This window comes from Ovis aries, chromosome 19 (assembly GCF_016772045.2).
Source record: "Ovis aries strain OAR_USU_Benz2616 breed Rambouillet chromosome 19, ARS-UI_Ramb_v3.0, whole genome shotgun sequence".
Classification (NCBI taxonomy): Eukaryota; Metazoa; Chordata; class Mammalia; order Artiodactyla; family Bovidae; genus Ovis; species Ovis aries.
Genome location: NC_056072.1, coordinates 52,393,304 through 52,416,101, shown reverse-complemented (window position 1 = coordinate 52,416,101; position 22,798 = coordinate 52,393,304). Strand labels below are relative to the sequence as shown.

Here is a 22,798-nt window from a genome sequence, read left to right as displayed (position 1 = left end):
TGGAAGAGACTATAAAAATATATATATAACTGAATCGCTTTGCAGTATATCTGAAACTAATACAATATTATAAATCAAGTGTATTTCAATGAAAAAATTTTAATGCAAAAAAGAAAGTGAATTTCAACTACTACCTCACACAATTAGCTCAAAATAGACCAAACACCTAAATGAAACTGTAAAACTCTTAGATGAAAACATAGGTGTAAGTCTTTTTGACCACGAATTTGTCAGTGTTTTATTAAATTTGATACCAAGTGTTTTGTGTATTCTCCCCATCTCAGATGGAGTTTATTTCCTTCTTGTGCTAAATCTACTTGTGTCTAATCCATGGACTGTTTTCTGAACCCATCCTCTGATTTAACCTTGTTCGTGGGAGAGCCCAGAGGACACTCCTTTTATCAAAGCAGTCAAGAATGCACAGGTGAGAGAGGTACTAGCATCAAGCAAAAACAGTGATGACTGGTCTTTGGAATCTGGGGCTAACAGTGGAGATGCTCTTAGACAACCAGCCTTCCTCATAGGATGCAAAGATATCAATAATAGAGGCCAAGTGATATAGCATGTAACTCTTAAGAAGCAAAGTGGGCACAATTATCTTAATTACATGAAAGCTCTAGAATGGGTTAATAGAAATGGTGTATAGTCATTGTCTTACTTTATTTTCCCAACAGTCCAGTGAGGCAAGTATTCGATCCCATTTTCTAGAGAATCTGCATGCAAGTCAAGGCTGAGAAGGACTGACACCTTTGCCAAAGATCCACAGAAAGGCAGACCTGGCCTCAACTCCAGGGCCACCTACCACCCAAGTCCAAGTATTAGCATCAGACCACACTGCTTAGGAAAGAAGTATGAGAGACACTTCCAACCCTGCCAGTGGCTGATAGATCTCTGGGAGACAGAAACAGCATGAACTTATTCAGAGGAGGAACAGAAATGATGTATGTTGAAACTTGATTTTATGGAATTTTCATGAGAACTGAGAAGTTAGCACTGAACTGCTTAGATCTACTGCATAAAGCTGATGAATTGAACAGCACAAAGGGTGCTGTGGTACATCACCCAAATCCCCCTCTGGACTTATTAGGCACTTACCTCAGTAGCAGCCCGTGGGTTCTAATCACAGGACGTAGAGCTTCTGAAATTCCATACCATGCTCTATGCTTGACCTCGTCACAGCAGTGGTGCTCCTTTAAAATTGTGGAGGATCATCCTCCTATCCTTGAACACTCTAAACTCACTTGCTCCCTTTACTTCCTCAGAGAATCACGGGTCAACTACTACAAAAATTTCCTTTATCTTTACCCTGGCATCTGCTTTCTTCCCTTTAGGAAGCTCTCCGGCTCTTAGACTGAAAACCTGGCTGCTCTGTGTCTAGACAGTAGAAGTTCTGGGGATGAACAGTGCTGATGGTTGCACAACATTGTGAAGGTACTTAATGCCACTGAACTGTGCGCCTGAATACAGGGCGTGTCATCAGTGTGTTTGCTTCATAACCTTGAGACTGCTACTTTCGTTCCTTTAAGAGATGGAAAATGTTAGCTATATAACCCAGTTGTTAACAACTTTCTTCTTTGCCATTAAATCAGAATTACTTACTACCAGAAGACATCTGAGTTTATTTTTTACATGAAACAAAAATGTTAATACTTACTTCAAGGAACATGACAGTAACCACTAGGAAATAAATCTTATAAGATTTTTAAAATCCATCAGGTTTAGTTTAAAGTGATACAGATCTAATATAATTAAGTTGTCCATTCTATAATTATCAAAAACAGGATAATATATTAATATACTATTTCTTAGAACTTTCTTGGTGGTCCAGTGGTTAAGACTCTGTGCTGCCAATGCAGGGGACCCAGGTTTCATCCCTGATCGGGGAATAGATCCCACATGCCACGACTAAGAGTTCTAAAGATGCTGCACGCCACAATGAACACCAAAGGTTCTACATGCCCCAGCCAAGAACCTGGCACAGCCAAATAAGTAAAGGGGTACAATATTTTAAATATATAAATATATTGTTTCTTAACTAATTTATAATACAATGTAATATATAGCTAAAATTATAAATCACTTATAAAGCAAAGAGGATGATCAATGCATGGTTTCCTTGGGTAGAATGTACATATGGATGTGATGTAAATTCTAGCATTTAGCTTTTAAAAAAATAAAAAATCAAGTATGAAAATAGTAAATAACTCAATTATTTTCATTATAAGAAATCTTTTCCTATTTAATGAAGCAGAAAAGTATTTATTACTAAAAAGTGATTAAACTAGCATGTAATTTCTTTCCTTTTTTCCCCCCAGGCCAAAAAACAAACCAAAAAACCCCTTCAGTTTTTAAAACAACAAAGATTTACCATAATAACAAATATTTCATGATATGATTTGATAAAAATTTTAACTACTTAGTCAAGTAATGCACAACAAATCTAAAATAAATCACTTAAAAGTTTTATCTGGGAGTTTTATCCAGTGTATCTGAAGAGACTTAGTAGTCCAATGAAAACATTCCAGGTATATTTAAAAGAATCACTGTCAATAGTTGATGCTTTTTTTCTTTCAGGAATGATCATTTAAAGACCTGCTTACATTACATAAATACAGAAAGATATTTTTGGCATTCAGGATAGAATTTCTTATGTTTTTTTTAAATTGAAGTATAGTTGATTTACAATATCATGTTAATTTCAAGTGTATAAGAGTGATTTAATTCTACACACACACACACACACACACACACACACACACACGCATATATACACATATATTCCTTTTCAGATTCTTTTCCCTTATAGTACTGTGTGTATGTCATTCCCAATCTCCCATTTTATCCCTCCTCCATCCCCTTTGGTAACCATAAGTTTTTTTCTAGGTCTGTGAGTCTATTTTGTAAATATGTTCATTTATCATATTTTAGTTTTCATGTATAAGTGATATCATATGATATTTGTCTTTCTCTTTCTGACTTAGTATGATAATCTCTAGGTCCATCAGCACTGCTGCAAATGGCAGTATTTCATTCCTTTTATGACTTATGCTCATGCTTTTTTTGGTCTGCTCACAAGTGATTATCTAACAAGAGCTAGGCATTCTTGGGCAATAGGGGATAGAAGAGACAAAATTATTTAATAAAAGTTACCAATATTCCCACTGCCTCACTCTATCATTTATCTGAATTCAGAACTTGGGGCAGAGTGCCCTGTTCTTAATTTAACCTTACTCTTAATAGAAATGAGCCCAAGACAGAGAGAGATCGGAAACCCCCTCCAAGAGGAGAGAAGGTTAAGGTGTATGCCTTTTTCTTATAAAGGGACAAAGGGCTGTTGGTTATCCAGACCTAGATCAGACCAATGTTAGAAAATTTATGGGCAATGAGGACCTGGAAACATGTATCAAAGCTATAGGAAGGCCTTCTCATGCGCTCAGGGGAATCAGATCCTACTTTGCAAGACCATACATCTTAGTCACAATGGAACTGGTGAAGCGATGTTGCCTCTTCACTCTGCCAAATTCAGCAGGAATTGGAGAAGTCCCTTCATCGGCCAGAAAAGGGAGGGACTATGGCTTTTTAATGAGTAATTAATAATACCTTTCTTCTTAATTTGTACACGGTTTTCATGAATACACTGTTTATTTTTATGTACTGTTGCTTTTATTATTTATGTCTAGTGCTCACACACACTGGTTTTCATGTTTATTTGACATTAAAATTATTGAGAGATCTTTTAATTCTGTTAATAGTTAGCCAAAATTTGATTTTCTTTTTAGAACTGTTTTGTTTGAAGATCTGTAATCACTTTGTGATTTTAAGTTCCTTTATTGAGACTACTCCCAACACTTTTTAAAGGCTCAATCTACCTAAACTCTTACGCTTGGGAAATGGCTCAAGAGACGCTAATTTATCAACATAATGAAATACCATGCAGTCAACAGCAATGTTGAAGGCAAACAATATGGACTTGCACAGTAGCATCTTTTTAAAAAATTGTTTTGCTTTATAGTTGACAAATTTGTGTTTTATGTGTACAGCATAGTGATTCAGTTATAGTGATACATATATTCATTCTTTTTCAGATTCTTTCCCCATATAATTTAATACAGAATATTAAGTAGAGATCCTGGTGCTATACAGTAGGTCCTTGTTGGTTATCTATTTTGTATTTAGTAGTGTGTGTATATTAATCCCAAGCTTAAATAGCATCTTAAATGCAGAAACTAGAACACTGATTAGAGTGAGTCAGATTATTTCAGTTCAGAGTTGAATTGGAAAAATTTAACATATTAAGTTGGGAGAAACATGAGGAATTTTTCCATTAAGTCGTTTTCTTCAACGTGGTTAAAATATGTGTTATACAATAAAAATATGCAGTGTATGTCAAGAGCAGTGATCATTGTTAACAAGTAAACTAAAATATTCCTTGAAAATTGATTAATAAAGAAAAGGACTTTCAAAGGGCAAAGAGCTTAAGTTATAAAAGGGAGAGTTGGTTATGGAAAAAATGTATTCCACAAAAGCCTGCCGAAAAGACCCAAAAAACATCTCTCCTGAGGGTAAATTCAAGAAAAGCCAAGGTAATAGGCTCCCAGAGGAACCAACAAATCTGTAGAATGCAGATCCAAGGACCTGTTGCTGTTGATAAGCTCGAATATTTTGACATTCCCCCCACACACCCAAAGGGAGAAAACCAGATATGGCAGAGGGAAATGTAGTGTATTTAAGCTCAACAACCACATATCAAATGTGTGTAAATCTCTGCCTCTGTGTTACAGCCTTTGCCCCCTGCTCACGGATTCTCCTCTTCTGACCCTCCTTCCTGGGATCCTAGGTAAGGAAGCTTGAATTGGGGAGTAGATGGTCCTTCCTTGTTAACCTGTGTGTACTACTTGGATTCTGCCTCTGTTCTGGCACCTCACTGGGATGTGCAGGCCAGCGAAGCTGAACTTAAGCTCTGCTGCCTGGGAGATCTCCTCAGGCCACGGTTACTCTGCAGCTCAGTTGCCTTGTTGGCTCTGATGTCATGTTGATGTAGCGCCGTGTGGGATAGAGCGCCACTGTGTCATGCAGCTGTCTGGTGATGCGCCGCTGTGCTGGTGGTGACAGCATGTAAAAGGAATTCCATGTCAGATGGAGTGCCACGTTGGCAGCAGTACCTCAGTGGCTGTAGCACCATGTTGGCAGTGGAACCAAGCAGAAGAGGGCATGTTGGTGGACCATCAGGGATTACTGAGTGCTGCACAGGCTTTCTAAGTGGCTGCTCCAGGGAACCCAGGACAAAACATCTACTCTAGGATTTCTCAGCTCAGTATCAGTTCAGTCGCTCAGTCATGTCCGACTCTTTGCAGCCCCACGAACCGCAGCACGCCAGGCCTTCCTGTCTATCACCAACTCCTGGAGTTCACCCAAATCCATGTCCATCGAGTTGATGATGCCATCCAACCATCTCATCCTCTGTCATCCCCTTCTCCTCCTGTCCTCAATCTTTCCCAGTGTCAGGGTCTTTTCAAATGAGTCACACTTCAAAACTGTGGGTCCTTAATATATATATTGTCCTTGGGAATTCAACACTGAGAGAAGTGTAGAACTAGAGCCCCTATCTCTGACATCTTCCTCTCTTCCAAAAAAATCATAAGAAAGTAAAAATCACCCACCTATTCCACCCTACATAGATAGCTACTGATCATATTTGCATAATAATATTCTTTGTGTATATATTTGAGTGAAATGGCACACGTTATACATGTTTATAGTATTTTTATTTAATAGTATATCTGTCAGTCTTTAGACTGTGGGTAATTTAATTTTTATTAAATATAATTGATCTACAATGTTGTGTTAGTTTCAAGTGTACAGTAAAGTGATTCAGATACATATAGATATATGTGTGTGTGTGTGTGCACATGTGCACACACACAGTCTTGTCTTAACTCTTTGCAACATGAACTGAAGCCCACCAGGCTCCTCTGTCCATGGAGTTTTCAAGGCAAGAATACTGGAGTGGATTGCCGTTTGCTGCTACAGGGGATCTTCCTGACCCAGGGATCGAACCCACAACCCACATCTCTTGCACCTCCTGCATTGGCAGGCAGATTTTTTACCACTGCACCACCTGGGAAGCCATATATATATATATATAGTCTTTCTAGTTTCTTTTTTATTATAGGTTAACATAAGATATTGACTATAGTCCCCTGTGCTATACAGTAGGCCCTTGTTGTTTATCTGTTTTACATATAGTAGTGTGTATATTTTAATCTCAAACTCCAAATTTATCCCTCCCCACGTTTCCCCTTTGGTAACCATAAGTTTTTTTCCTATGTCTGTGAGTCTATTTCTGTTTTGTAAATTATCTTTATTTTTAATGGCTATATACCCCTCTGTAGTATAAATGTACAACTCCTTTAATTGATCCCCTCTTCATTTTGGGTGCTAACAGTTGTTCGCTCTCATATGCAGGGGTGTTTATCCTTGCAGAGAAATCTGTTCACCACCATGATGTTTTCATTAGTAATTTCCTAGAATTAGAATTTCTGGTTCAAGGGATAAGCTGAAGTGATGCATGCTCATGGTGAAAATTCAAACAACACAGAAGTTTATATTGCTGATAGGTATGTACTCTTCCAGCCTGTTTTCTCTGCATGTTCCCACACTGTGTGTACGCGCGCGCGCACACACACGCGCTCATAAAAGGTAAAGCGGTATCCTATTATGCATACTGTTCCAAAGCTTGCTGTTTTATAAGAAGTACAGTAGACCATGAACATCCTCCTGGTATATACATTTACCTCGTTTTAAGTTGCAAAGATTCCAGAATATAGGTAAATTTTGTCAGCCATTCCTGTGTGGACAGACATTTAAGTTGTTTACAATTTTTCTCTCATAAATTTGGTGACAGTAAATACTCTTGTTAGTAGAACTTTCACATGTGTAAATCTGTAGGATAAATTTCTAGAAGTGGATTTCTAGGTCAAAGGGTGTTAGGAATGTACTGAAGTTCAGTCTCACTGTTGGTATTCTACCAAAATCTGATTTTTAAGTTTGGCTTTAGCCAAATATCAAAATACTTACCTCATGATCACTTCTGATTTCCTTAACCTTGTCATCAGTGCTCACATGGAGGCCTGGATGTCAACAAAATTCCTGCTTTACTATTGACTCTGGTTTGTAGAATAATGCCCTCCCCCAAAGATGTCCATTTCTAATATCTGAAGGCTGTGAATATGGTAAGTTACATGGCAAAAGGGGATCAAAGATGCAGACAGAATCAAGTTTGATAATCAGATGATATTAAAATAGCTTATCCTGGATTATCTGGATGGGGACAAGAAGGAAGCTGGAAAGGAGGGTCAGAGGGAGTCAAGACTATGGAAGACAGTCAGAGAGATGGCTCTGAAGATGGAGTAAAGGGGCCACAAGCCAAGGAATATAGGCAGCTTCTAGAAACTGGAAAAGGCAAAGAAATGGATTCTTCCCTTCTGTTACATTCATTTTAGCCCCATGTCAGACTTCAAACTATAAAATAGTAAAGTTGTGTTTTTTCAAGGTATTAAGTTTGTGGTAATTTGTTACCAGGGCTTCCCTGGTGGCTCAATGATAAAGAATCCACCTGCCAGTGCAGGAGATCAAGAGATGTGGGTTCAATCCCTGGGTCTGGAAGATCTGAAGTAGGATGTGGCACTTGGTTCCAGTACTCATGCCTGGAAAACTCCATGGACAGAGGAGCCTGACAGGCTACGGTTGGTGGGATCACAAAGAGTCGGACACAACAGACCGCACACACACAATTTGTTACAACAGCAATAGAAAACTAATACAGTGATCAGAAGGTTTCTGCGCTCACAGAGCAAATCTGGTTAAGTAAGTAGCATGGAAAATCAATGAAGAAAATATCTGTTGAGTGTCCAACAATGGAACACACATGGTAAAGATCGTGGGCAGTTTTGGACTCATAAGCATATAGTGTTTGGTCTGTAGCCTTCAGCAGTTTCTTCAGAGTCCCTTTAGTGCACAAGGATGTGTTGGTGAAAGGCGGAGATGGATGACTTTCATCACTTTTCTTCAGGCAAAGAATTACGTGACCTGTCTGAGATTCAGGAACTGTCTTGTCACACATATACAAGTTGCTCAAACAAGAAACTGCAGCCATTAGGTGCGACAGGATAACAAGAAACCTTATCATTCTATTTTGATAATACCAGCATAGTAGGACTTACCAACAACCAATGGTTGCTTACAACAAAAATAGTTTGCAGGAACCTGATAGGGAACTGAAACCAATTTAATTTCCTCTCTTTCGTTTTAAAAAAAAACTGGGACCAGGCATACTTTCCTGTCCTTATACACTGAGAACAGGCAAAAATAACTTGGCTGTTTGCTTCAGTAAAGACTTGATCGTAGAAGACTGTGAACAAGCAGAAGCTTACTTGACAAAACTAGCATTTTACTCATCAATATTTGCTTAAAGGCTATTGCCTCACAGTGCCTATCAATCCAAAATTATTGTTATAAACTCTGCCAAATTTCAGTCACTTTCCTGCTTTGCAAGATGTTCCTTAAATCTACCCAGTTTGGGTCCTGTGTGTGTGTTAGTCACTCAGTTCAGTCCAGTCACTCAGTCGTGTCCGACTCTTTGCAACCCCATGAATCTCAGCACACCAGGCCTCTCAGTCCATCACCAACACCTGGAGTTCACCCAAACTCACCATCGAGTCTGTGATGCCATCTAGCCATCTCATCCTCTTTCGTCCCATTCTCCTCCTGCCCCCAATCCCTCCCAGCATCAGAGTCTTTCCCAATATGAGTCAACTCTTTGCATGAGGTGGCCAAAGTATTGGAGTTTCACCTTTAGCATCAGTTCTTCCAAAGAACACCCAGGACTGATCTCCTTTAGAATGGACTGGTTGGATCTCCTTCCAGTCCAAGGGACTCTCAAGAGTTTTCTACAACACCACAGTTCAAACGCATCAATTCTTCGGTGCTCAGCTTTCTTCACAGTCCAACTCTCACATCCATACATGACCACTGGAAAACCATAGCCTTGACTAGACGGACCTTAGTCGGCAAAGTAATGTCTCTGCTTTTGAATACGCTATCTAGGTTGGTCATAACTTATCTTCCAAGGAGTAAGCATCTTTTAATTTCATGGCTGCAGTCACCATCTGCAGTGATTTTGGAGCCCCCCCAAAAAAAGTCTGCCACTATTTCTACTGTTTCTCCATCTATCTCCCATGAAGTGATGGGACCAGATGCCATGATCTTCATTTTCTGAATGTTGAGCTTTAAGCCAACTTTTTCACTCTCCTCTTTCACTTTCATCAAGAGGCATTTTAGCTCCTCTTCGCTTTCTGCCATAAGGGTGGTATCATCTGCTTATTTGACGTAATTGATATTTCTCCCAGCAATCTTGATTCCAGCCTGTGCTTCTTCCAGCCCAGCATTTCTCATGATGTACTCTGCATATAAGTTAAATAAGCAGGGTGACAATATACAGCCTTGACGTACTCCTTTTCCTATTTGGAACCAGTCTGTTGTTCCATGTCCAGTTCTAGTTGCTTCCTGACCTACATACAGGTTTCTCAAGAGGCAGGTCAGGTGCTCTGGTATTCCCATCTCTCTCAGAATTTTCCACAGTTTATTGTGATCCACACAGTCAAAGGCTTTGGCATAGTCAATAAAGCAGAAATAGATGTTTTTCTGGAACTCTTTTGCTTTTTCCATGATCCAGTGGATGTTGGCAATTTCATCTCTGGTTCCTCTGCCTTTTTCTAAAACCAGCTTGAACATCTGAAAGTTCATGGTTCATGTATTGCTGAAGCCTGGATTGGAGAATTTTGAGCATGACTTTACTAGCGTGTGAGATGAGTGCAATTGTGCGGTAGTTTGAGCTTTCTTTGGCATTGCCTTTCTTTGGGACTGGAATGAAAACTGACCTTTTCCAGTCCTGTGCCACTGCTGAGTTTTCCAAATTTGCTGGCATATTGAGTGCAGCACTTTCACAGCATCATCTTTCAGGATTTGAAATAGTTCAACTGGAATTCCATCACCTCCACTAGCTTTGTTCGTAGTGATGCTTTCTAAGGCCCACTTGACTTCATATTCCAGGATGTCTGGCTCTAGGTGAGTGATTACACCGTCATGGTTATCTTGGTCATGAAGATATTTTTTGTACAGTTCTGTGTATTCTTGTCACCTCTTCTTAATATCTTCTGCTTCTGTTAGGTCCATACCATTTCTGTCCTTTATTGAGCTCATCTTTGCATGAAATGTTCCCTTCAGTTCAGTTCAGTTCAGTCGCTCAGTTGTGTTCGACTCTTTGTGACCCCATGAATCGCAGCACGCCAGGCCTCCCTGCCCATCACCAACTCCCGGAGTTCACTCAGACTAATGTCCGTCGAGTCCGTGATGCCATCCAGCCATCTCATCCTGGGTCATCCCCTTCTCCTCCTGCCCCCAATCCCTCCCAGCATCAGAGTCTTTTCCAGTGAATCAACTCTTCTCATGAGGTGGCCAAAGTACTGGAGCTTCAGCTTTAGCATCATTTCTTCCAAAGAAATCCCAGGGTTGATCTCCTTCAGAATGGACTGGTTGGATCTCCTTGCAGTCCAAGGGACTCTCGAGAGTCTTCTCCAACACCACAGTTCAAACGCATCAATTCTTCAGCACTCAGCCTTCTTCACAGTCCAACTCTCACATCCATACATGACCACAGGAAAAACCATAGCCTTGACTAGACAGATCTTAGTCAGCAAAGTAATGTCTCTGTTTTTGAATATACTATCTAGATTGGTCATAACTTTTCTTCCAAGGAGTAAGCGTCTTTTAATTTCATGGCTGCAGTCACCATCTGCAGTGATTTTGGAGCCCCAAAAAATAAAGTCTGACACTGTTTCTACTGTTTCCCCATATATTTCCCATGAAGTGATGGGACCAGATGCCATGATCTTCATTTTCTGAATGTTGAGCTTTAAGCCAGCTTTTTCGCTCTCCTCTTTCACTCTCATCAAGAGGCTTTTTAGTTCCTCTTCACTTTCTGCCATAAGGGTGGTGTAATCTGTATATCTGAGGTTATTAATATTTCTCCTGGCAATCTTGATTCCAGCTTGTGTTTCTTCCAGTCCAGCGTTTCTCATGATGTACTCTGCATATAAGTTAAATAAGCAGGGTGACAATATACAGCCTTGACGTACTCCTTTTCCTATTTGGAACCAGTCTGTTGTTCCATGTCCAGTTCTAACTGTTGCTTCCTGACCTGCATACAGATTTCTCAAGAGGCAGGTTAGGTATCTCTAATTTTCTTGAAGAGATCTCTAGTCTTTCCCATTCTGTTGTTTCCTCTATTTCTTTGCATTGATTGCTAAGGAAGGCTTTCTTAGCTCTCCTTGATATTCTTTGGAACTCTGCATTCAGATGCTTATATCTTTCCCTTTCTCCTTTGCTTTTCGCCTCTCTTCTTTTCACAGCTATTTGTAAGGCCTCCCCAGACAGCCATTTTGCTTTTTTGCATTTCTTTTCCATGGGGATGGTTTTGATCCCTGTCTCCTGTACAATGTCATGAACCTCATTCCATAGTTCATCAGGCACTCTATCAGATCTAGTCCCTTAAATCTATTTCTCACTTTCACCGTATAATCATAAGGGATTTGATTCACGTCATACCTGAATGGTCTAGCGGTTTTCCCTACTTTCTTCAATTTAAGTCTGAATTTGGCAATAAGGACTTCATGATCTGAGCCATAGCCAGCTCCCGGTCCTGTTTTTGCTGACTGTATAGAGCTTCTCCATGTTTGGCTGCAAAGAATATAACCAATCTGATTTTGGTGTTGACCATCTGGTGATGTCCATGTGTAGAGTCTTCTCTTGTGTTTTTGGAAGAGGGTGTTTGCTACGACCAGTGCGTTCTCTTGGCAAAACTCTATTAGCTGTTGCCCTGGTTCATTCCTCATTCCAAGGCCAAATTTGCCTGTTACTCCAGGTGTTTCTTGACTTCCTCCCTTTGCATTCCAGTCCCCTATAATGAAAAGGACATCTTTTTTGGGTGTTAGTTCTAAAAGGTCTTGTAGGTCTTCCTAGAACCGTTCAACTTCAGCTTCTTCAGTGTTACCGGTTGGGGCATAGACTTGGATTACTGTGATATTGAATGGTTTGCCTTGGAAACGAACAGAGATCATTTTGTCGTTTTGAGATTGCATCCAGGTACTGCATTTTCGACTCTTTTGTTGACCATGATGGCTACTCCATTTCTTCTAAGGGATTCGTGCCCAAAGTAGTAGATATAATGGTCATTTGAGTTAAATTCACCTATTCCAGTCCATTTTAGTTTGCTGATTGTTAGAATGTCGACGTTCACTCTTGCCATCTCCTGTTTGACCACTTCCAATTTGCCTTTATTCATGGACCTAACATTCCAGGTTCCTATGCAATATAGCTCTTTACAGCATGCGACCTTGCTTCTATCACCAGTCCCATCCACAACTGGGTATTGTTTTTGCTTTGGCTCCATCCCTTCATTCTTTCTGGAGTTATTTCTCCACTGATCTCCAGTAGCATATTGGACACTTAGCGACCTGGGGAGTTCCTCTTTCAGTATCCTATCATTTTACCTTTTCATACTGTTCATGGGGTTCTCAAGGCGAGAATACTGAAGTGGTTTGCCATTCCCTTCTCCAGTGGACCACATTCTGTCAAACCTCTCCACCGTGACCCGCCCGTCTTGGGTGGCGCCACATGGCATGGCTTAGTTTCATTGAGGTAGACAAGGCTGTGGTCTGTGTGATTAGATTGGCTAGTTTTCAGCTATTGTGATTTGTGTGTCTGCCCTCTGATGTCTCTCGCAACACCTACCGTCTTACTTGGGTTTCCCTTACCTTGGACATGGTGTATCTCTTCATGGCTGCTCCAGCAAAGCACAGCTGTTGCTCCTTACCTTGGACGAGGGGTATCTCCTCACAGCCGCCCCTCCTGACCTTGAACGTGGAGTAGCTCCTCTTGGCCCTCCTGCGCTGGCGCAGCTACCGCTCCTTGGACGTGGGATTGCTCCTCTCGGCTGCTGCCCCTGACCTCGGGCGTGGGGTAGCTCCTCCCGGCCACCTCTGACCTCGGGCGTGGGGTAGCTCCTCTCGGCTGCCCCTGACCTCGGGCGTGGGGTAGCTCCTCTCGGCCGTTACTCATTCATGTCCAATTCTTTGTGATACCATGGACTGTAGCCTGCCAGGCTCCTCTGTCCATGGGATCTTCCAGCCAAGAATATTGGAGTGGGTTGCCATGCCCTCCTCCAAGTTTGGGCCCTAAAGCTCTAAACATATCCTCTCTGACTTTCCCTTCTGAGAAATTGTTATGACACTTTGGCAGTCTCTTTAATGCTGTAAGTTTATTACATTTAACTTTACTTGAACCGGTTTTCAGGGGGTCCTTTGGAGAGGTTTACTCAATAGAAGCAACCTTGAGAGTGCTAGTCTACTGTGTGCACATGCGCTCAGTCATGTCCGCCTCTTTGTGAACCCCATGGACTGTAGTCTGCCAGACTCCTCTGTCCATGGGATTTAAGAATACTGGAGTGGGTTGCCATTTACTTCTTCAGAGGATCTTCCTGACCTGGGGATCGAACCCGCATCTCTTGCATCTCCTGCACTGCCAGGCAGAAACCCTGCTCTGAAGATTCTCCTATATTGTCACTCCAGGAAAAATGCTGCAGTTGGTGTGTATGCAGTGGAAGCTGAGTATCACATGGATATTCATAGATAATTTTATTTTCTTAAACTCAAATCCCCTTGATCCATAGCAACAGTTCTTGGTCCAAGGTCAATGGAATCTATATATCAGAAATAAAAATATACAAGTGAAAATAGCAATGTTACCTCTGATATTTAGTGTTTCCTTCAAGTAAAGCAAAACGCTTCAGTTTGTGTGTTTGCTTCAGTGAAATTGTATCATCAGCCTAGCATCAAGTCCAGGAATTGAAAAGGAGATAAATCTTTACCCATCTGTTCACTATTAGAAAGGAAGGAAACTTTAATAACTTGATGACACCATCACTGCCAGCTGAACACTTTACTGCAGAATCTACAGAAATAAATCTGGCTTCTTTACTCACTGCTAAAAATGAATGACTATTTAGTATCTCAGAAGTACACACAGCAACTGACCAGCCATGGTACTTGGAAATCATGGTGCCCATGAGTATTAAAATGTAAAACTTACAAAATCTGGCAATAAATAAAATAATTATAATTATCTATAAAATAAATAATATTTTGAAATAATTTTATAATAAAATAATTTAAATTACATTTGCATTTGAACAAAATATGTTTATGGTACACATCTGTTACACACAATTGTTAAAGATATGGCCATATTTTTGTCCAAAAAGTTTATACTAATGCATAAAGTGTGTACCAGTATATATTGTTAAGCCTCTGGAGATACACTGCCTAACTGTCCTCCAGAAAACGAGCCAGTTGATTCTCCAACACTGAAGAATAATGTCCTCTTATCTGTTGTTAAAAGAGAATTTTTCACGGAAGTTATGAACAGGAATAAATAATGGGTATTTCATGTGCCTGGCCACATCTGTGACCACATTCTCTATGCTCTCAGTTTATCTCCTCCAGGGACTGGGAGCCCAGTTTGTACCAAGATCATCCATTCTGCGGTTGGAAAAGTCTTGTTCCATTTTTGCCTCCTAAAATAACAAAAAATGTCCCTTTTGGATTTCTCTCGTTATTTCTCCATGCAGTGGGAAAATTTTTTCTAGCTTACTTCTTTATCAGATGCCGCCACCTTTCTGCAAGGAGTTCCATTTTCATCTTCATATGAGGCATGCTGCTGCTGCTAAGTCGCTTCAGTCGTGTCCGACTCTGTGCGACCCCAGAGACAGCAGCCCACCAGGCTCCCCCATCCCTAGGATTCTCCAGGCAAGAACACTGGAGTGGGTTGCCATTTCCTTCTCCAGTGCATGAAAGTGAAAAGTGAAAGTGAAGTCGCTCAGTCGTGTCCGACTCCTAGCGACCCCATGGACTTCAGCCTACCAGGCTCCTCCATCCATGGGGTTTTCCAGGCAAGAGTACTGGAATGGGCTGCCAGGGGCCAAGTCTTATTTCTCACACTTACGTGGACATGAACACTCAAGAGCAACCATCCACTCACACACCTCCCAGACAGAGCTGGTTGACACTGATCACTCTGGTTTTCGGTTCTCCAGCTTCTGGCAGTTCCCTTTCTTTCCTACAAATTTAGCTTTGCATTTAAAAGAATGGTATACTTTTAGACAGCATCTCTGTTTGTAGTCGGAGTATCTTCAGGTTATCTTAATCTGTCACATTGATGGAACTGGAAGTCCCCTTCAGGGATGGCCATGATGATCAGGTTATCTCAGAAGGAACTACTTTCTAGAACAAAAGGCACATTTGAGTGAACATGATGCCCCTAGCTCCCTGTCATGTTGGAAGCATCTGCTCCTCTAAGGAGTTTGTGTGGAGGGTGATCGACTGAGCGCCATCCTGGCTTATTCCTGTGGCTCTGCCCACACTGATGATTACTTATTTCCTTTAGTGCCAGAACTGACCAAAGAGGCCTGTGTAATGATGAATGAGCTAGAAACAAACAGGGCCACTGCCATGACAGAGGCCAAGGCTGCCCTGGCCTGCGGGCCCCAGGTCTGGCTGCCCAGGAGTTCTGTCCATGGATGTTCAGGATGCCATATGCTATTCTAGCCAATGATGGGAAATGAAGGGAAGAGGGACTAGGAATGCTACAAACGGCTACTTCCTTTGGCACCCAACAAAATGTACACCTGTGTTTCTGTTGTTATTTAGTTGCTAACTCTTTTAAAACCAACTAAACTATAGCCTGCCAGGTTCCTCTGTCCGTGGGATTTCCCAAGCAAGAATACTGGAGTGGGTTGCCATTTCTTTTCCCAAGGGATCTTCCTGGCCCAGGGACTGAACCCAGGTCTCCTGCATTGGCAAGCAAATTCTTTACCACTGAGTCACCTTTACTATGTTCTACTTCCTGAGCTGTTCTAAAGACCCAGGAACCCCAAACAAGTCCTGGTAATGGGAAGGGCAACCAGAGAAGGGAAAGAATCTGAACTCTAAGGCCTCCAGCTTCTCGGACAATGAGTATTGCCTGGACACATCTGCCATTTGGCCACATTTAAAGGAAACATGAGGACTGACCATCAAGGCTGTGTGCACACTGTGAGTGCTGATCAGTGACAGCCCCCATGTGTCATCAAGGGGAATGAAGTCTGGGGACTTCACAGCTGCTCTGGGAATCTGTTTTAGGACCACTGTGCACCTGCCAGTCAGTGAAAGAGAAAGGGGCTGGACGGAAGAGAAGGGACAGCCCTCAGGGAAAGCCTTTCAGCCTTCTCTCAATAGAACCCCCCATCCAGCTGCTCACTGAAGGCCTGAAGAGCAGACTCACGGGGCCTTTGATTGGAAAGGTACTATTTAGTTCAATCTTGCAAATAGTGCAGGTTCTGCAATCTCCTTGTCAGACAGCCTCCCACCATGGGGTTCTCACTACTAATTTCATGGCAGGAATGATCTCATTTTAAGCCTCTTATTATTTTGTGATAAAAACCTGCCTTTCAGTCATTTCCACCTACACCCCATCCTCCCTGTTGCTGAAGAAGAGAGTCCTGCCTTCAACTGGCTCAGGAACACAGAGAGCTATGGCCTGAGCCATGAGAACTAGGGCTCCTCAGACCCAGCTCACCCAAGGATGGCCATTCAGGAAAGGAAAGAGGCTGACCAGTGGGACCAAGGCCTGCCAGGGGCTACTTGTCCACTTTCTAACTGGAGACTTGTTAGGACCCCACCTCTGCATAGGGAAGACATCCTCCCAGATAGGAAATAAAGTTATTTGGGGACTTCCTTGGTGGTACAGTGGTTAAGGTGCTTCCACTGCAGGGGGCACAGGTTTCATCCCTGGAGGTGGGATTGGGACCAAGATCCCACGTGCCATGTGGCATGACCAAAAATAAAAGCTCTTGGATGAGCACTGAAAGTCGAAACCAAAAAGTTATTTTATCCTGTCCCTGCATATAAGGCAGCGTATTGAAACCAAAAGCGTTCTGTGAACGTAGTCAAGAGTGTCCTTTGAAGGCTGTTCCGGCAGGCAGGCTACTGTGTTCCCTGGACTGGGTCCCAGTCTCGGAGCAGAGAGGTTGGAGTCTGGGCAGGAGTGCTGGCAGCTTCTCTAGAGCAGGCAGGACTTACTGGGGATCTCATCCTTCAATGCACTGGCCGTGCGTCCCTATTTTCTGTGTGCCTGCTGGAGGCCCATCATGGTTTTCACATAATTGTGCTGGACATAGAAAGGGGGAGAAAATAGGAACTGATTAGGACCTGCAGACCTAGCAAGGCCTCAGAAGCCACACACCTATATCCACCCCAACATTCTTCCTGCAGATATCACCGTTTGGGGACAAGTACCCCCTTTGATGAGTCCCAGTTCTGTGAGAAAAAAATGTTCCATTCAGTCTGTCTCATTCTTTCATCCTAAAGTGTATAAAATGTTTTAAATGTTGAAAAGCAGACATGCATGTTTCAAGGGCTCACTTGAAAGTTTCTCATAAGAATTAGGTTCAAAAAGAGAAAAGAAGAGGGCTTTCTCTCCAGAGGGATGGGGACCCATGTACTCTGGAGGGCTTTCCCTCTGCAAATCAACTAGATGTTCATGAATCCTTTTAATGCACTGCTAGGCTTTTGGGAAGCAGGTTGGAAAAGGAAGCTGAAACTACATCAGTGGGCAGGGCAGTGACCAAGCAAATGCCAAACCCACCAACTTGGAATGTGGGGGTGAATCCTCGATTCCCCACATTGTGAATTTGAACTGAAACTGAAACTTCCACTTGAAGCTGGAATTATTTTCTATTGTGATAAAATACACAAAAAATAAAAATTTCCACCTTGGCCATCTTTAAGTATACAGTTCGGTGGTACTGAATACATTCATAATGTATAACCATCACTACCACCCATCTCCCTAACTTCATCATCCCAAACTGAAACGGCATATGCGTGGAGCAATAACTCCCCATTCTCCTCTCCCGGTAGACCCTGAAAAGCACTATTATACTTTCTCCCTTTATGATTTTTAAGTCATTTTATTTTTGAAAATAACTTACTGGCGAATACTTGATTTACAATGCTATGTTAGTTTCAAGTATACAGCAAAGTGATTCAGTTATACATTATGTATACATATAATCATTCTTTCTTACATTCTTTTCTCATATAGGTTATCACAGACTATTGAGTTCCCTGTGCTATCCAGTAGGTCCTCACTGATTATCTGTTTTATATATAGTAGTGTGTGTATGTTAATCCCAAGCTCCTGATTTATCACTCCCTCCCCGTGTTTTCCCTTTAGTAATCATAAGTTTGTTTTTGATATCTGCGTGTTCCTGTTTTGTAAATTAGTTCATTTTTATCATTTTTAATTAGATCCCACATAGGAGTGATATCATATGATGTTTGTCTTTCTCTGATTTACTTCACTTAATGTGATAATCTCTAAGTCCATCCATGTTGCTGCAAATGGCATTATTTCACTCTTTTTTTATGTCTGAGTCATACGTACCACATCTTTATCCACTCCTCTGTCGATGGACAATTAGGTTGCTCCCGTGCCTTGACTGTTGTAAACAGTGCTGCAGTGAATACTGGGGAGCGTGTATCCTTTTGGATTATGTTTTTCTCTGGATATACCACTAGGAGTGGGATTGCTGAATCACATGGTTGTTACATTTTTTAGCTTTTTCAGGAACCTCCATACTGTTCTCCACAGCAGCTGCACCAACTTACATTCCCACCAACAGTGCAGCAGTGCTCCTTTTCCTCCACACCCACTCCAGCATTTATTATGTATTGTCTGTAGACTTCCCCCGCCTCAGCTTTATTGAGATATAAGTGCCACAGAATATAATACCGCCTAAGTTTAAGGTATACAGTGTGTTGACTTGACATATATTACAAAATGACTGCAACCATAGTAGCTAACACTTCTGTCACTTCCCATAATTACTGTTTCTTTTTCGGTGGTGAAATCCTTTAAGATCTACTCTCTTAGCAACTTTCAGCTATTGATATATTATTAACAGCATTATTAACTATAATTGCCATTCTATACATTAGACCCCCAGAACCTACTCATCTTATAACTGAAAGTTTGTATCCTTAGACCAACATCTCCCTGTTTCCCACACTCCACGCCCATTCCCTGGTGACCACCATTCTAATCTCTGTTTCTATGAGTTGAACGTGTTTGTGGACTTTTTAATGAGGATCATGCTGACTGGTATGAGGTGATACCTCAGTGTACTTTTGACTTGCATTTCTCTGATAATTAGTGATATTGAATGTCTTTTTATATGGTTTTTGGCCATCTGTATGTCTTTGGAGAAATGTTCATTTAGATTTTCAGCCCCTACGATTTTTTTTTTTCCAGCAAAAAACTTAGTTTTTTATTTGTCCAAGGCCAGCTGTTGCAGGCACTGAGGCCCCAAGACTTCCAGAAGGGATGGGGGGAGCGAGCCATCCTGCCTCCCAGGTGCTGCCTGCCCCATCCTGCTTCCTGCAGGAGATGGGAGAGTAGATAAAGTATACCCTTGTGCCATCAAGTATTTCCTCAATTTTGTGAGTGTGTCATTCATTCGTGTCCGACTCTGCGACCCCATGGACTATAGCCCACCAGGCTCTGTCCGAGGGATTCTCCAGGCAAGAGTACCGGAGTGGGTTGCCATTTCCTTCTCCATGCCCCTGTGATTTTTGATTACCTCATATAAGTGGAACCATTTATTTCAACTTACTCCATCTAAGTGAAACCAAGTAATTTCAACTTATTCAGGACTCCTAGAGTTTAAGTTCAATCACATTTTTGGTCAGCTGAATTTCAACAGGGGTACCAAACAGTTCAACAGAAAAAGAATTATTTTTTCAACAGTTGGTACTGGGAAAACTGAATATCCACACGGAAAAGAATAAAATTGAACCCCTGCGTCACCTCATATGCCCCCTCCTCTGGGCCGAGAGGGGTAGGCCTCTCTGTGGTCAGATAAGGAAGCTCCTGCATAGTGGCCACAGTTAAATGATCTCTGAGGCTGGGCTGCCTATGCCTAGTTGACCTCACTCCATCCTCTCTCATAGAGCCCTGCCTTTCCACAGAGGCACGGCCCTGTTCACTGATCTGGGCCTCCCTTCAGGGGCCAGGGTTAATAAAGCTTGATGCTCACAGCATAAGGCTAAGTGGCTGCCTGGGAAAAGCCATCCTCTTGCTGAAGGAATGGGCCCAGGCAACTCGGATGGGCAGGTGACCCTGCCCCAAGCCACAGCTGATTGAACCAACTGCACACTTAACACAAGGAGCGCCTACCTGGCCTGCGCCTCCATCGGAGGCCTCCATCCAAGAGGCTCTCCCCAATAGGCAGTGGCCTCGGGAGCCCCAGGCTCTGCCCTGGCATGCGAACCACACACGGGCTGTCTTAGCACTCACTGACCATGTCCACACCTGGCCAAGGTCTGTGGGACCACTACTGTGTGCCACTCTGGAGTTGGCAGAAGATACCCACTGACTCTGGGTGACTGGATTTCCCTGGGCTGGCGTTTTCCTCCTCTGCCTCTAAAGTGGGGAGGGCCATCCTGAGTGTCCCAGTACTGAGGTCCCTGAGGCCTTGCCTTCCTGGAGACCCAGATCCCCCAAGTTACCTTCTGTTCCATCTTGACTTTGGCATTGTAGAAGGAGACAGAGTCAGGGCCCTCGGGCAGCGTCGTCTGCTGCAGCTGGCCGAACCTGTCCTGGTCGTCTTCTCCCTAGAAGAAGCCCAACTCAGCACAGACCCTTCTCCTGGCATCGTCAGGATCTGCTCTGACAGGGCCTGTGGTGGGCATCAGGGCAGACCCTCATCGGGCTGGCGAACCTCCACCAGGAGCGCTCACAGTCCTTCAGCCCCAAGTTTCCCAGTGTCATCACAGATGCCTGTAACCGCCATCAGGACAAGGTGAGCCACTCAAGAAGGATGGCAGCAGCATGTGGTGTTTCCTGGGTCCTCATCCCCCAAAACTGGGGAGAGATCTGTGCCTGCCCACCTGCCTGGGGCAGCTGTAGGAAGGCTAGGAGCAGCCTGTCCACTGCCATGCTTGTGGAGGGGGCAGGGGGCACGGGGCACTGCCCTGTGCTCGTCCACCATCCCCATCCCCGCCCTGTGCCGCTCACCAGAGACACAATCTTGTTGAGAGGCATCATGCCTGGCCGGATGCCACCACCCGGCTTCAGTGCCATCTGCAGGTCCTCGGGGACGAAGAAGGACTCATTGTACCAGATGTCAAATTCTGCAGAGAGATGCAGAGAGCATCATGAGGGTGGGGAGTCTCAAGGAAGCAGGTCAAGGCTATGTGTGCCTGTGCTGTGCCTGTCACAGGCCTGCCCGCTGTTCACTTCCTGCTCCCTGGTCTCACCCTTTCCCATCTCCATTTCCTGCCCTCAGAGTCCTGGAAACACATCTAAAACCCCATCCCCCTGCCTCTGCCACAGAGAAGTTCTGAAGCCACTTCTAGAATCCAGCCTGTGGCCCTGCCCTGAGCCTCCTGGAACCCCAGGTGGCTGGCCAAGCTCCCCAAATGGCACACCCGTGAGCAGGCGGTGTCTACACTGGTCCACCAGGTGCTGGCAGTACTGGACCTCAGCCCTGAGGTCACGGAGGTCCTGATGCTCCGTCCGGTACTGCTTCTTGAGGTCTTTGAGCTTCAGAATCAGCAGGAATTCCTCCTCATCGATGATCATCAGCCCTTTGTTCTCATACTCGCCTGCAAGGGGATGGAGGAGGTCAGGGAATGAGGGGCCCACCTGGGGTGCGGGAAGGAAGGTGGTCAGAAAGAGGGCAGTGCTGGCAAAGCACGAACACAGGGCGAGGGGAAGGGCTGGCCGCGCAGCAAAGAGGTGGACAAGGCATGAGAAGGCTAGGCTACCAGCACAGGTCTCACAGAGAGAGGGAGCCCAGGTAAGGGGACCATAGGAGAGGCGAGCAGAGGAAATGGTACAGATGGCCCACATTCCATGGTTCTTTTGATCTTAAACCCCATTAACCAGAATATCCAGTAAATACCTATATTATACAGGTGTTTATCTTTCATAAGTTATATAAACAAGCTGCCACGACTGGCTAGTACCACAAGGCAGTTGGGCAAGATTCCTTATTAGCAGTAGATGTAAACCCAGATTTCCAATTGTCTTCTTAACCTCAGCATTCACCAGCTACCTTGTTAGAGAGCATCAGACATCTGTATTGTGTCTGGTGGCTGGCAGAGGGCTCCAGGAGGGAGGGGTCAGTCATCCTATGAGTCATGTCCTCTACTCACGGTCTCTTTGCACAGTCCTTTTTAAGGCCTGTCAGTTTGATGAGGGTTGCTGGGTTAAGACAGAATTATCTGTGGAGCCACTCACCCGGCGGTCTACTGCCTATAGCACTTGAAAGTTCAGCAAAAGCATCGTGTCAGTACCCAAGCCCAGGCTCCTGGAGAGTTAGTCCTGTGTGTGACTGAGGTGTGTGGCCAGGGTGCATGAGGCAGTCCCCAGTACCTGGGGAAGGCATTAGCACTTCCGCTGATGTTTATGGGGGGAGAAGTGAGGCACGTGAAGTGTCACTGACACCATTCATGGAGAGGCAAGGGCTCCAATTCAAGGTGTCTGCAGCGGGGAGGCCAGAGTTGCCCTCACCTTCACTGCAGAGCAACCTGATCAGCGGGCTGTGGGCCAGTCCCAGTGTGGTTACCTGATAGACACAAAT

General features: G+C 43.3%; 2 protein-coding genes across 28 annotated transcripts in view; one reads left to right on the top strand and one right to left on the bottom strand.

Annotated features, from left to right (window-relative positions):
* The window catches only part of KLHL18 (kelch like family member 18), a 120,144-nt gene that overhangs the window by 16,226 nt on the left and 81,120 nt on the right, over positions 1-22,798 (top strand). For 6 of the 24 annotated variants that reach the window (XM_042236352.1, XM_042236351.1, XM_060402918.1 and 3 more), the window contains 4 exons: positions 285-424; positions 675-941; positions 1,332-1,431; positions 4,782-4,837. The exons of 2 other annotated variants lie outside the window; for them this stretch is intronic. The gene's annotated coding sequence lies outside the window, so the exon portion shown is untranslated. The remainder of the gene's footprint in view (positions 1-284; positions 425-674; positions 942-1,331; positions 1,432-4,781; positions 4,838-22,798) is intronic. 16 more of the 24 variants (XM_060402917.1, XM_042236354.1, XM_042236355.1 and 13 more) reach the window with 6 other exon arrangements.
* Positions 17,021-22,798, bottom strand: part of KIF9 (kinesin family member 9) — a 38,654-nt gene continuing 32,876 nt past the window's right edge. For 3 of the 4 annotated variants that reach the window (XM_004018499.6, XM_012100140.5, XM_042236346.1), the window contains 4 exons: positions 21,642-21,818; positions 21,229-21,344; positions 20,721-20,825; positions 17,021-17,319 (listed from right to left, as the gene is read on the bottom strand). In XM_004018499.6, the coding sequence (XP_004018548.2) occupies positions 17,269-17,319; positions 20,721-20,825; positions 21,229-21,344; positions 21,642-21,818 (449 nt within the window). In that variant the 3' untranslated portion in view covers positions 17,021-17,268. Of the gene's footprint in view, positions 20,826-21,228; positions 21,345-21,641; positions 21,819-22,798 lie in introns of all 4 variants that reach the window. The other variant, XM_060402908.1, reaches the window with a different exon arrangement.